Source organism: Oncorhynchus gorbuscha, unplaced genomic scaffold, assembly GCF_021184085.1.
Source record: "Oncorhynchus gorbuscha isolate QuinsamMale2020 ecotype Even-year unplaced genomic scaffold, OgorEven_v1.0 Un_scaffold_1447, whole genome shotgun sequence".
Classification (NCBI taxonomy): domain Eukaryota; kingdom Metazoa; phylum Chordata; class Actinopteri; order Salmoniformes; family Salmonidae; genus Oncorhynchus; species Oncorhynchus gorbuscha.
The window spans coordinates 98,623-114,525 of NW_025746226.1; the positions used below are offsets into that span (position 1 = coordinate 98,623).

The 15,903-nt window shown below is 42.3% G+C and overlaps 1 protein-coding gene across 2 annotated transcripts in view; it reads left to right on the forward strand.

Annotated features, from left to right (window-relative positions):
- LOC124022838 (transmembrane protein 65-like) overlaps positions 1-15,903 on the forward strand; it is a 90,863-nt gene that overhangs the window by 45,378 nt on the left and 29,582 nt on the right. For both annotated transcript variants that reach the window (XM_046337524.1, XM_046337523.1), the window contains exons 4-5: positions 2,103-2,170; positions 3,530-3,584. In XM_046337524.1, the coding sequence (XP_046193480.1) occupies positions 2,103-2,170; positions 3,530-3,584 (123 nt within the window). The remainder of the gene's footprint in view (positions 1-2,102; positions 2,171-3,529; positions 3,585-15,903) is intronic.

Here is a 15,903-nt window from a genome sequence, read left to right on the forward strand (position 1 = left end):
CCTATATGAAACAGTAGAGAACGCAGGAGGATTCATACGTATATGAAACAGTGGAGAACGCAGGAGGATTCATACGTATATTAAACAGTGGAGAACGCAGGAGGATTCATATATGAAACAGTGGAGAACGCAGGAGGATTCATACGTATATGAAACAGTGGAGAACGCAGGAGGATTCATATGAAACAGTGGAGAACGCAGGAGGATTCATATATGAAACAGTGGAGAACGCAGGAGGATTCATACGTATATGAAACAGTGGAGAACGCAGGAGGATTCATATGAAACAGTGGAGAACGCAGGAGGATTCATATATGAATCAGTAGAGAACGCAGGAGGATTCATAGATGAAACAGTGGAGAACGCAGGAGGATTCATAGATGAAACAGTGGAGAACGCAGGAGGATTCATACGTATATGAAACAGTGGAGAACGCAGGAGGATTCATATATGAAACAGTGAAGAACGCAGGAGGATTCATAGATGAAACAGTAGAGAACGCAGGAGGATTCATAGATGAAACAGTGGAGAACGCAGGAGGATTCATAGATGAAACAGTGGAGAACGCAGGAGGATTCATACGTATACGAAACAGTGGAGAACGCAGGAGGATTCATAGATGAAACAGTGGAGAACGCAGGAGGATTCATACGTATATGAAACAGTGGAGAACGCAGGAGGATTCATAGATGAAACAGTGGAGAACGCTGGAGGATTCATACGTATATGAAACAGTGGAGAACGCAGGAGGATTTGTTTCCTCCCTGTCACTGTGCTCACAGACACGTTCCCAGCCCACATATTCACCAGGGCTGAACTGATGACTATCATGCAGTAAACCCGGGTTGATGACCAGAGAGGAAAAGAATTCCACATTGATGGCCAATAGGAGTTGGAATGAGTTCATTCAGGTTCAAGACAGATTCCTTTGCTTTTGATTCGTTGAATCAGACGGCCAATGTTTTTGCAACACCTCCCTGTTTTGGTCTCGTACCAGAGAACATTTGGCCAGAAGTAGGACCTGACGACAGAGTTATGTAGAACTCACTTTTCTTCCCCGTTTGTAACTGCCAAATGTTCGTCCAGGTTCACTGTGTCTCATCACTTCTTCAAGGATCCAGTACATGTGTGGGATGTTAAATGGGATGTTGTGTGGGATGTTAAATGGGATGTTGTGTGGGATGTTAAATGGGATGTTGTGTGGGATGTTAAATGGGATGTTGTGTGTGGGATGTTAAATGGGATGTTGTGTGTGGGATGTTAAATGGGATGTTGTGTGTGTGATGTTAAATGGGATGTTGTGTGTGTGATGTTAAATGGGATGTTGTGTGTGTGATGTTAAATGGGATGTTGTGTGTGTGTGATGTTAAATGGGATGTTGTGTGTGTGATGTTAAATGGGATGTTGTGTGTGTGATGTTAAATGGGATGTTGTGTGTGTGTGATGTTAAATGGGATGTTGTGTGTGTGTGATGTTAAATGGGATGTTGTGTGTGGGATGTTAAATGGGATGTTGTGTGGGATGTTAAATGGGATGTTGTGTGGGATGTTAAATGGGATGTTGTGTGTGTGATGTTAAATGGGATGTTAAATGGGATGTTGTGTGTGTGTGTGATGCTAAATGGGATGTTGTGTGTGGGATGTTAAATGGGATGTTGTGTGGGATGTTAAATGGGATGTTGTGTGTGTGATGTTAAATGGGATGATGTGTGGGATGTTAAATGGGATGTTGTGTGTGGGATGTTAAATGGGATGTTGTGTGTGTGTGGGATGTTAAATGGGATGTTAAATGGGATGTTGTGTGTGGGATGTTAAATGGGATGTTGTGTGTGTGTGGGATGTTAAATGGGATGTTAAATGGGATGTTGTGTGTGTGATGTTAAATGGGATGTTGTGTGTGTGATGTTAAATGGGATGTTGTGTGTGTGATGTTAAATGGGATGTTGTGTGTGTGTGATGTTAAATGGGATGTTGTGTGTGTGATGTTAAATGGGATGTTGTGTGTGTGATGTTAAATGGGATGTTGTGTGTGTGTGATGTTAAATGGGATGTTGTGTGTGTGTGATGTTAAATGGGATGTTGTGTGTGTTCTTTCTTTTGCAGTCCTTCTACACAACGCCATTCCTTTTGTAGGATTTGGTTTCCTGGACAACGCCATCATGATTGTAGCTGTAAGTTACACCACTTTATCAAATGTATATCACGTTTAGATCTGCGTCTCTGTGGTAGACGCTCTATAGTATTACAGTAATACTAGATAGATTCTACAGTAATATGTAGTAGACCTCTATCCATACTAGTATTACCGTAATACTAGATAGATTCTACAGTAATATGTGGTAGACCTCTATCCATACTAGTATTACCGTAATACTAGATAGATTCTACAGTAATATGCTGTAGATCTCTATCCACACTAATATTATGGTAATACTAGATAGATTATACAGTAATATGCTGTAGCCCTCTATCCACACTAGTATTACGGTAATACTATATATATTATACAGTAATATGTGGTAGACCTCTATCCATACTAGTATTACAGTAATACTAGATATATTCTACAGTAATATGCAGTAGACCTCTATCCATACTAGTATTACAGTAATACTAGATAAATTCTACAGTAATATGCAGTAGACCTCTATCCATACTAGTATTACAGTAATACTAGATAGATTCTACAGTAATATGCAGTAGACCTCTATCCATACTAGTATTACAGTAATACTAGATAGATTATACAGTAATATGCAGTAGACCTCTATCCATACTAGTATTACAGTAATACTATATATATTACACAGTAATATGTGGTAGACCTCTATCCATACTAGTATTACAGTAATACTAGATAGATTCTACAGTAATATGTGGTAGACCTCTATCCATACTAGTATTACAGTAATACTATATATATTACACAGTAATATGTGGTAGACCTCTATCCATACTAGTATTACAGTAATACTAGATAGATTATACAGTAATATGTGGTAGCCCTCTATCCATACTAGTTTTACAGTAATATTAGATAGATTATACAGTAATATGTGGTAGATATCTGTTTCATTAACGTTGAAGTGAGAATCTGGTATCTGTCATTTACTGTAACTAGAGAGTTGGTCAATTCTATTTTAGCTTTTCAAAATAATTGACATTTATTTTTTTGCCACCAAAAGCAGACTCTTTTATCCACATCTAGCTCACTTAACCGCATTCAAAGACTTTCATTCTGAGGGACAAAAAAATGACTCATTGAAGTTGAATACGAAAGCTTTAGCTTTCAGCGGTGGTTTTTCATTACAGCATGAAACACACACTATATAAACATACAGTGGGGCAAAAAAGTATTTAGTCAGCCACGAATTGTGCAAGTTCTCCCACTTAAAAAGATGAGAGAGGCCTGTAATTTTTCATCATAGGTACACTTAGCCCCACTATGTATCACGTGTTGGGTTTTCCCACATGGCCTTAACAAATAACAACAGAGAATTGATGAGGGTGTTTGTGTGTTTTGTTTTTAGGGCACGCAGATTGAGTTGTCCATAGGTGTGATCTTTGGGATTTCAACCATGGCAGGTATGTCGAAAACCAGAAATAATATGTGAGTCCCTAATGGGACCATATTCCCTGTGTAGTTCACTATATGGGGAATAGGGTGCCATTTGGGATGCTGTCTATATGCTTTGTAATGTTTTTTTTTAAATATTTACAGTGCCTAGTGAAAGTCTATACGCCCCTTGCACAGTTTTAAGATATTACATTTCAAAAGGGATTACATTTCAAAGGGATTACATTTCAAAAGGGATTACATTTCAAAAGAGATTACATTTCAAAAGGGATTACATTTCAAAAGAGATTACATTTCAAAAGGGATTACATTTCAAAAGGGATTACATTTAAAACGAGATAAAAAATTCAAAGGGGATTACATTTCAAAAGGGATTACATTTAAAACGAGATTACGTTTAAAAAGGGATTACATTTAAAAAGGGATTACATTTCAAAAGAGGTTACATTTCAAAAGGGATTACATTTCAAAAGGGATTACATTTAAAACGAGATAAAAAATTTCAACGGGGATTACATTTCAAAAGGGATTACATTTAAAACGAGATTACGTTTAAAAAGGGATTACATTTAAAAAGGGATTACATTTCAAAAGAGGTTACATTTCAAAAGGGATTACATTTCAAAAGGGATTACATTTAAAACAAGATTACATTTCAAAAGGGATTACATTTCAAACGTGATTACATTTCAAACGGGATTATATTTCAAACGAGATTACATTTCAAAAGGGATTACATTTCAAAGGGGATTACATTTCAAAAGAGGTTACATTTCAAAAGAGGTTACATTTCAAAAGAGATTACATTTCAAAAGGGATTACATTTAAAACGAGATTACATTAGATTTTTTTCCCCTACATGTCTACACAACCTACTCCACATTTTTAAAGTGACATTTTTTTACAGAAAATGTTCAAAATGAGTTAAATAATAAAATTAACCTGAATTTTTATTTTATTTTATTTCACCTTTATTTAACCAGGTAGGCTAGTTGAGAACAGGTTCTCATTTGCAACTGCGACCTGGCCAAGATAAAGCATAGCAGTGTGAACAGACAACACAGAGTTACACATGGAGTAAACAATTAACAAGTCAATAACACAGAGAAAAAAAGGGGAGTCTATATACAATGTGTGCAAAAGGCATGAGGAGGTAGGCGAATAATTACAATAACAGGTAGAGATATTGGTGTGCAAAAGAGCAGAAAAGTAAATAAATAAAAACTGTGGGGATGAGGTAGGTGAAAATGGGTGTGCTATTTACCAATAGATGATGTACAGCTGCAGCGATCGGTTAGCTGCTCAGCTAGCTGATGTTTGAAGTTGGTGAGGGAGATAAAAGTCTCCAACTTCAGCGATTTTTGCAATTAGTTCCAGTCACAGGCAGCAGAGTACTGGAACGAAAGGCGGCCGAATGAGGTGTTGGCTTTAGGGATGATCAATGAGATACACCTGCTGGAGCTCGTGCTACGGATGGGTGTTGCCATCGTGACCAGTGAGCTGAGATAAGGCGGAGCTTTGCCTAGCATGGCCTTGTAGATGACCTGAAGCCAGTGGGTCTGGCGACGAATATGTAGCGAGGGCCAGCCGACTAGAGCATACAAGATGTCTTGATTGCGTGTGTCTTCACCCCCCCCCCAGCCATAACAGCGGTGAATCATTTTTTATAATATTCTACCAACATACAGAGCATACAGGATAGTATTCAGACCCCTTGACTTTTTCCACATTTTGTTACGTTACAGCCTTATTCTAAAACAATACTCCATAATGACAAAGCAAAAACAGGTTTTTATAAATTTGAGAAAATGTATAGAAAATTTAAAAAGTGACTTTCACATTTAGTATTCAGACCCTTTACTTAGTACTTTGTTGAAGCACCTTTGACACAAATATATCCTCAAAGTCTTCTTGGGTATGAAGCTTGGCACACCTGTATTTGGGGAGTTTCTCCCATTCTTCTCTGCAGATCCTCTCAAGCTCTGTCCGGTTGGATGGGGAGTGTAGCTGCACAGCTATTTTCAGGTCTCTCCAGAGATGTTTGATCGGGTTCAAGTCTGAGCTCTGGCTGGGCCACTCAAGGACATTCATAAACTTGTCCTGAAGCCACTCCTGCGTTGTCTTGGCGGTGTGCTTAGGGTCTTTGTCCTGTTGGAAGCTATAATCCTTCGCCCCCAGTCTGAGGTTCCTCGATCCCGACTAGTCTCCCAGTCCCTGCCGCTGAAAAACATCACCGCAGCATGATGCTGTCACCACCATGCTTCACCATAGAGATAGTGCCAGGTTTCCTCCAGACGTGACGCTTGGCATTCAGGCCAAAGAGTTGAATCTTGGTTTCATCAGACCAGAGAATCTTGTTTCTCATGGTTTCAGAGTCTTTTGGTGTCTTTTGGCAAACTCCAAGTGGGCTGTTGTGCATTTTTCTGAGGAGTGGCTTCCGTCTGGCCTCTCTACCATAAAGTCTTGATTAGTGAAGTGCTGCAGAGATGATTGTCCTTCTGGAAGGTTCTCCCATCTCCACAGAGGAATACTGGAGCTCTGTCAATGACCATCAGGGTTGCTCAGTTTGGCCCGGGCGGCCAGCTCTAGGAAGAGTCTTGGTGGTTCCAAACTTCTTCCATTTAAGAATGATGGAGGCCGCTGTGTTGTTGGTACCTTCAATGCTGCAGAAATGTTTTGGTACCCTTCCCCAGATCTGTGCCTCGACACAATTCTGTCTCGGAGCTCTACGGACAATTCCTTCGACCTCATGGCTTGGTTTTTGCTCTGATGTGCACTGTCAACTGTGGGACCTTATATAGACAGGTGTGTGCCTTTCCAAATCATGTCCAATCAATTGAATTTACCACAGATGGACTCCAATCACGTTGTAGAAACATCTCAAGGATGATCAATGGAAACAGGTTGCACCTGAGCTCAAATTCAAGTCTCATAGCAAAGGGTCTGAATACTTATGTAAATAAGTTATTTCACTTTTTAATTTTTAATACATTTCCTTTGTCATTATGGGGTATTGTGTGTAAAACATGTAATTTAATCAATTTTAGAATAAGGCTGTAACATAACAAAATGTGGAAAAAGTCAAGGGGTCTGAACACTGTATGTCCATTGTTTTTGTAAAAATGACTCAAGCTCAGTAAATTTGTTTGGCAATCATTGATGGACAGTAATATTCTAACCGTGTCTCAAGCTAATTTAAGTCAGGACTGAGACTGGACCACTCAGGAACAATCAACCTCTATTGAAAAACCATTCTAGTGTGTCTTTGGCATTCAAATGTGTGTTATTATCATGCAACAAAAAAATACGAAACTAACTTTTTACCTGGGTTTTACTCTTTTTAATATTCATTTTCATCCTGACAAACTCCCCAGTCCCTGCTGGTGAGAAGCATACCCATAACATGATGCTGTCACCACATTACTTGAAAATACAGAGAGTTTCACTCTGTGTTGTATTGCATTGGATTTGACCCAAACCTGTAGTTGACACACTCCCCCTCCCAGCCATTCCTGCTTCATAGATAACAACCCTAGGGGTGTGGGGCCATTCTCTTTCAAATGTTCAAACACAGACCCCCCCCCAGTTCAACCAGGTCCCTACACATCAATCATCATGACAACTTCAAAGGAATAGATATATGCATAAATTAGCACACCCTCTAACGCGTGAGAACAGGAACAGGATGCCCATATATGGGCATAAGCACATGATCCGTTCCTGCCAGGATGTCCTGACCGGATGCCCAAATATGGGCATGCACACGTCATCCTGACATCGGGTCATAAATCATACGTTTGACGTGTGCCGTCTACTTTATCCTCTCTGGTATATGTTGCCCTAAGAGTTGTGCAAGGTTGGTTGAATCTTATTCACATTCATTCACAGCTGTTATGGCTGCCACAAGTGATTAGAGCGTTGGACTAGTAACCGAAAGGTTGCAAGTTCAAATCCCGAGCTGACAAGGTACAAATCTGTCGTTCTGCCCCTGAACAGGCAGTTAACCCACTGTTCCTAGGCCGTCATTGAAAATAAAATTTGTTCTTAACTGACTTGCCTGCTAAAATAAAGGTAAAATAAAAAAAATTATAAAAAAATTCCACCCATTCCACTCTTGGATGTGAAGACAATCAATTACACTCATTTTCAATTTCTTAGTAAATCCATTTTTATTAGTAAATCCATTTTTTATTTTTATTTTTTATTTTTATTATTTCTCTATGAAAATGTGTATTAGGTTGTGTAGATCAATAGGGGGAAAAAATCGAATTAAATCTCTTTTTCGATTGAATTTTAAAGCAGGAAATGTGAAGACTGTCCAAGCGGTTTGTGTAGACTTTCACTAGCGACTATCTCAATACATGAAATGTCCATCTGAATGTAACTTGGCAATAGACAATTTAATCCTACACGTCAACGTCTAATTAAAGCCTTGGGTTGCCTCCAAAATGGCACCCTATCCCCTATGTAGTGCACTACTTATGACCCACAGGAGTTACCTTAATTGGGGAGGACGGGGCTCGTGGTAATGGATGGAGCGGAATCAGTGGAACGGTATCAAATACATCAAACAAACATAGTTTCCATGGTTTCCATGGTTTCCATGGTTTCCATGTGTTTGATGCCATTCCATTTGCTCCGTTCCAGACATTATTATGAGCCCTTCTCCCCTCAGCAGACTCCACTGTAATATAACCATAGGGCTGTGGTCAGTGATCAGTGATATGTAGATTAACTTTGACCCTAGGAGGTCCGGGCCCGCTGCACACATCTGATGTCCCAGGTCTAAATCAGTCCCTGATTACAGGGGAACAATGACTGGTGTCCCAGGTCTAAATCAGTTCCTAATTAGAGGACAACAATGACTGGTGTCCCAGGTCTAAATCAGTCCCTGATTACAGGGAACAATGACTGGTGTCCCAGGTCTAAATCAGTTCTAATTAGAGGACAACAATGACTGGTGTCCCAGGTCTAAATCAGGCCCTAATTAGAGGGCAACAATGACTGGTGTCCCAGGTCTAAATCAGTTCCTAATTAGAGGACAACAATGACTGGTGTCCCAGGTCTAAATCAGGCCCTAATTAGAGGACAACAATGACTGGTGTCCCAGGTCTAAATCAGGCCCTGATTAGAGGTGAACAATGAAAACACGCAGAGGGACTGACTTGGAGGACCAGAGTTGAGTTTGAGGGATGTAGGGAATAGGCAGTCGTTTGAAACACGCGTTCTCTCAGTTTGTCCCCTGGTCTGGCTAGCTGCCAGACACTGAAGAGAGCGACAGATAGAGGATGATGATTATTCATATGTATGGTAATATTCCTCTTCAGTCATCTGAATGACAACAGCGATATCCTAGCCGTTCACTTTAGGACAAGACGTGATCATTTGCATTTTAACAGAATGATTCAGCCTCCTTGGGAACCAAATGACAGAGAGACAGTGCATCCCAAATGGCACTCTGTTCCCTATACAGGGCACTGCTTTTGACCAGGGCCCATAGGGTAGTGCACTATATAGGGCATAGGGTAGCATTTGGGACTCATCCATAGCCTAGCAAGCTACCGTACCATAATATAACATATAACATACCATAACAGATCACAGATTAATGACACTTCAGCCTGTAACAGAGGAGAACATAGAGATAAATGAGAGTTTAACAGAGGAGAACATAGAGATAAATGAGAGTTTAACAGAGGAGAACATAGAGATAAATGAGAGTTTAACAGAGGAGAACATAGAGATAAATGAGAGTTTAACAGAGGAGAACATAGAGATAAATGAGAGTTTAACAGAGGAGAACATAGAGATAACTGAGAGTTTAACAGAGGAGAACATAGAGATAAATGAGAGTTTAACAGAGGAGAACATAGAGATAAATGAGAGTTTAACAGAGGAGAACATAGAGATAAATGAGAGTTTAACAGAGGAGAACATATCAGAGATAAATGAGTCTGTAACATTTACATTACATTTAAGTCATTTAGCAGACGCTCTTATCCAGAGCGACTTACAAATTGGTGCATTCACCTTATGACATCCAGTGGAACAGCCACTTTACAATAGTGCATCTAAATCTTTTAAGGGGGGGGGGGGGTGAGAAGGATTACTTATCATATCCTAGGTATTCCTTAAAGAGGTGGGGTTTCAGGTGTCTCCGGAAGGTGGTGATTGACTCCGCTGTCCTGGCGTCGTGAGGGAGTTTGTTCCACCATTGGGGGGCCAGGGCAGCGAACAGTTTTGACTGGGCTGAGCGGGAGCTGTACTTCCTCAGTGGTAGGGAGGCGAGCAGGCCAGAGGTGGATGAACGCAGTGCCCTTGTTTGGGTGTAGGGCCTGATCAGAGCCTGGAGGTACTGAGGTGCCGTTCCCTCACAGCTCCGTAGGCAAGCACCATGGTCTTGTAGCGGATGCGAGCTTCAACTGGAAGCCAGTGGAGAGAGCGGAGGAGCGGGGTGACGTGAGAGAACAGGAAGGTTGAACACCAGACGGGCTGCGGCGTTCTGGATGACTTGTAGGGGTTTAATGGCACAGGCAGGGTGCCCAGCCAACAGCGGTTGCAGTAATCCAGACGGGAGATGACAAGTGCCTGGATTAGGACCTGCGCCGCTTCCTGTGTGAGGCAGGGTCGTACTCTGCGGATGTTGTAGAGCATGAACCTACAGGGGCGGGCCCCGCCTTGATGTTAGTTAAGGGAGAGGAGAACATCAGGTTGTCAGATAGAGGATGGGGATAATACACTCTCCATACAGAATATAATGACAAAATGATCTATTTTATTCTGTGTCCCTCTCCTTCACTTTCTCTGGCCTTGGGGGAGGAGGAGAGGTGAGGGAAGGAGAGGAGGCGAGGGGGAGGTGGAGGTAAGAGGAGAGGAGAGGTGGAGGTAAGAGAAGAGGAGAGGAGAGGAGAGGATGAGGGAGAGGAGAGGAGAGGAGAGGAGGGAGAGGGAGGAGAGGAGAGGAGGAGAGGAGGAGAGGAGAGGAGAGGAGAGGAGGAGAGGAGAGGAGAGGAGAGGAGGGAGAGGAGAGGAGAGGAGAGGAGAGGAGAGGAGAGGAGAGGAGAGGAGAGGAGAGGAGAGGAGAGGATGGGGGAGGTAAGAGAAGAGGAGAGGGAGAGGAGGTGGAGGGAAGAAGAGAAGAGAAGAGGAGAGGAGAGGAGGAGAGGAGAGGGAGGAGAGGAGAGGAGAGGAGAGAGAGGAGAAGAAGAGAAGAGAAGAGAGAAGAGAAGAGAAGAAGAAGAGAAGAGAAGAGAAGAGAAGAGAGAAGAGAAGAAGAGAAGAGAAAGAAGAGAAGAGAAGAGAGAGGAGAGGAGAGGGAGGGAGGAGAGGAGGAGGAGAGGAGAGGAGAGGAGAGGAGAGGAGAGGGAGGAGAGTGATAGAACCACCAACTGTTATTGAACCAGCACCATATAAACTGTTTGCTGCAGAACCTTCAATATGAAGACCATGAGACTAGCTGAGGAAACACACACACACACACACACACACACACACACACACACACACACACACACACACACACACACACACACACACACACACACACACACACACACACACACACACACACACACACACACACACACACACACACACACACACTGCTCTGTCAGCGTATTTCTTCAATCTCTTCCCATTTGTGAGCCCTGATGGAATTTGGGATGGGTACCAGCAGCAAACGAAGCTATTGACTCTGGAAACGTCTGTGAGACTGTCAATATATTGAATCCTGGGGTAGCTGAGGACTGCAGCATCACCTATGGCTGGCCTGTGTTCTGGGATAACAATATATTGAATCCTGGGGTAGTTGAGGACTGCAGCATCACCTATGGCTGGCCTGTGTTCTGGGATAACAATATATTGAATCCTGGGGTAGTTGAGGACTGCAGCATCACCTATGGCTGGCCTGTGTTCTGGGATAACAACATATGTATTGTGATAGTGGGAGATTGTTTTCTGTTTGGATACAGGATAGTATTCTATGTGGAGTAAATTAATTCAGATCCAGGATAGTATTCTATGTGGAGTAAATTAATTCAGATCCAGTATAGTATTCTATGTGGAGTAAATGAATTCAGATCCAGGATAGTATTCTATGTGGAGTAAATGAATTCAGATCCAGGATAGTATTCTATGTGGAGTAAATGAATTCAGATCCAGGATAGTATTCTATGTGGAGTAAATGAATTCAGATCCAGGATAGTATTCTATGTGGAGTAAATGAATTCAGATCCAGTATAGTATTCTATGTGGAGTAAATGAATTCAGATCCAGGATAGTATTCTATGTGGAGTAAATGAATTCAGATCCAGGATAGTATTCTATGTGGAGTAAATGAATTCAGATCCAGTATAGTATTCTATGTGGAGTAAATGAATTCAGATCCAGGATAGTATTCTATGTGGAGTAAATGAATTCAGATCCAGTATAATATTCTATGTGGAGTAAATGAATTCAGATCCAGGATAGTATTCTATGTGGAGTAAATGAATTCAGATCCAGTATAATATTCTATGTGGAGTAAATGAATTCAGATCCAGTATAGTATTCCATGTGGAGTAAATGAATTCAGATCCAGTATAATATTCTATGTGGAGTAAATGAATTCAGATCCAGTATAGTATTCTATGTGGAGTAAATTAATTCAGATCCAGTATAGTATTCTATGTGGAGGTGTGTCTGCTGGTCATATAGCTCTGCTGTATAATAGACTGTGAATCCTCTCCCACTGAGATACTGCAGGGCTATTTCAGGGAACAGTAGAAAGACAACGCTGTGATGTTCTGGACCCAGAGCTCTACTATAACTAACAGCAGGCTGGACCCAGAACTCTACTATAACTAACAGCAGGCTGGACCCAGAGCTCTACTATAACTAACAGCAGGGCTGGACCCAGAACTCTACTATAACTAACAGCAGGCTGGACCCAGAGCTCTACTATAACTAACAGCAGGCTGGACCCAGAACTCTACTATAACTAACAGCAGGCTGGACCCAGAGCTCTACTATAACTAACAGCAGGCTGGACCCAGAGCTCTACTATAACTAACAGCAGGCTGGACCCAGAGCTCTACTATAACTAACAGCAGGCTGGACCCAGAGCTCTACTATAACTAACAGCAGGCTGGACCCAGAGCTCTACTATAACTAACAGCAGGCTGGACCCAGAGCTCTACTATAACTAACAGCAGGCTGGACCCAGAGCTCTACTATAACTAACAGCAGGCTGGACCCAGAGCTCTACTATAACTAACAGGGTCCAGAGCTCTACTATAACTAACAGCAGGCTGGACCCAGAGCTCTACTATAACTAACAGCAGGCTGGACCCAGAACTCTACTATAACTAACAGCAGGCTGGACCCAGAGCTCTACTATAACTAGCAGCAGGCTGGACCCAGAGCTCTACTATAACTAACAGCAGGCTGGACCCAGAGCTCTACTATAACTAACAGGGTCCAGAGCTCTACTATAACTAACAGGGTCCAGAGCTCTACTATAACTAACAGGGTCCAGAGCTCTACTATAACTAACAGGGTCCAGAGCTCTACTATAACTAACAGGGTCCAGAGCTCTACTATAACTAACAGGGTCCAGAGCTCTACTATAACTAACAGGGTCCAGAGCTCTAATATAACTAGCAGGGTCCAGAGCTCTAATATAACTAACAGGGTCCAGAGCTCTACTATAACTAACAGGGTCCAGAGCTCTACTATAACTAACAGGGTCCAGAGCTCTACTATAACTAACAGGGTCCAGAGCTCTACTATAACTAACAGGGTCCAGAGCTCTACTATAACTAACAGGGTCCAGAGCTCTAATATAACTAACAGGGTCCAGAGCTCTACTATAACTATAACTCTACATGTCAGCTGATCTGAGGAGGAGAGAAGAAAAGAAGGAGAGAGAACAACTTTTGATCAAATTTCACTTTGAACACAGTGTTTCTTCACCTGCTGTTATGAAAGTACCAGAGGGGATAAAGGAGGAGAAAACCCACTGTTATGAAAGTACCAGAGGGGATAAAGGAGGAGAAAACCCACTGTTATGAAAGTACCAGAGGGGATAAAGGAGGAGAAAACCCACTGTTATGAAAGTACCAGAGGGGATAAAGGAGGAGAAAACCCACTGTTATGAAAGTACCAGAGGGGATAAAGGAGGAGAATACCCACTGTTATGAAAGTACCAGAGGGGATAAAGGAGGAGAAAACCCACTGTTATGAAAGTACCAGAGGGGATAAAGGAGGAGAATACCCACTGTTATGAAAGTACCAGAGGGGATAAAGGAGGAGAAAACCCACTGTTATGAAAGTACCAGAGGGGATAAAGGAGGAGAATACCCACTGTTATGAAAGTACCAGAGGGGATAAAGGAGGAGAATACCCACTGTTATGAAAGTACCAGAGGGGATAAAGGAGGAGAAAACCCACTGTTATGAAAGTACCAGAGGGGATAAAGGAGGAGAAAACCCACTGTTATGAAAGTACCAGAGGGGATAAAGGAGGAGAATACCCACTGTTATGAAAGTACCAGAGGGGATAAAGGAGGAGAGTATCACTAGTTTTGCCGTCTGTCTGTAATCGTATTTCCTCACTGCTGCGTTTCTGAAACAAGCCTGCTTGCGTTTCTAACAGTCAGACAAACATCTAAGAGAGTCTTAACGGTACTGTACAACATCTACACCAGAGAAACAAAATGCTGAAGTAAGATTCTTGGGGAGTTCTGAGTGTCCACAGGGGATACTAAATTAGATTATAAATCATGTCTGCGGCTTTAAATTGACAAATGAATTGGAATCATCGGTCAAATCCATCCTGAAGTTGAAGGCTTTCTATGTAAACTCCAGCTGATCATGTAACCTATTGTACTTCTCTCTGTCCAATTGTTCAATATGATGGATGTTGTTTTGGACTATTATCAGGCTCTGATCTTGTTAAATAAGTCTAGTACACATTCTCTCTCCCTCTCTCTCTCTGGGTGGCTGCCTAAAACCTGCAGAAGCCCTGCTACAGTACTGCTACAGCCTGGGCTGCATCCCACATAGAACCCTATTCCTTATGTAGTGCACTACCCTATGGGCCCTGGTTATAAGTAGTGCACTACCCTATGGGCCCTGGTTATAAGTAGTACACTACCCCATGGGCCCTGGTTATAAGTAGTGCACTACCCTATGGGCCCTGGTTATAAGTAGTGCACTACCCTATGGGCCCTGGTTATAAGTAGTGCACTATACAGGGAATAGGGTGCCATTTGGGACAGAACCCTGAGGCTGAAATAAGTTACGGACAGCTGACCTTGAAACAGTTGTAACTACATTGGTCTTGCTCTCTCTCTCTCTCTCTCTCTCTCTCTCTCTCTCTCTCTCTCTCTCTCTCTCTCTCTCTCTCTCTCTCTCTCTCTCTCTCTCTCTCTCTCTCTGTCTCTCTCTCTCTCTCTCTCTCTCTCTCTCTCTCTATCTGTCTCTCTCTCTCTGTCTCTCTCTCTCTGTCTCTGTCTCTCTCTCTCTCTCTATCTGTCTCTCTCTCTCTGTCTCTCTCTCTCTCTCTATCTGTCTCTCTCTCTCTGTCTCTCTCTCTCTGTCTCTCTCTCTCTCTCTCTCTCTCTCTCTCTCTCTCTCTCTCTCTCTCTCTCTCTCTCTCTCTCTCTCTCTCTCTCTCTCTCTCTCTCTCTCTCTCTCTCTCTCTCTCTCTCTATCTGTCTCTCTCTCTCTGTCTCTCTCTCTCTGTCTCTGTCTCTCTCTCTCTGTCTCTCTCTCTCTCTCTGTCTCTCTCTCTCTCTCTCTGTTTCTCTCTCTCTGTCTCTCTCTGTCTCTCTCTCTCTCTCTCTCTCTCTCTCTCTCTCTCTCTCTCTCTCTCTCTCTCTCTGTCTCTCTGTCTCTGTCTCTGTCTCTGTCTCTGTCTCTGTCTCTGTCTCTGTCTCTGTCTCTGTCTCTGTCTCTGTCTCTCTCTCTCTCTCTCTCTCTCTCTCTCTCTCTCTCTCTCTCTCTCTCTCTCTCCTCCAATCAAGATTCACTATCTTCATAATGTAGTTTTACATTCAGACTACTGTATCTGCACCCTGAGAAAAAAGGGTTCCCAATGTGTTCTTCGACTGTCCCCATAGGAGAACCATGTTTGGTTACAGGTAGAAACCTGGTTCCGCAATAGAACTATTTTGGGATCCATGTAGAACCTTCTGTATAAAGGGTACTACATGGAACTTTAAAAAATTCTACCTGGAACCAAAAGGGTTCTGCCTGGAACCAAAAGGGTTCTGCCTGGAACCAAAACAGGTTCTTCAAAGGGTTCTCCTATGGGGACAGCCGAAGAAACCTTTTAAGGTTCTAGATC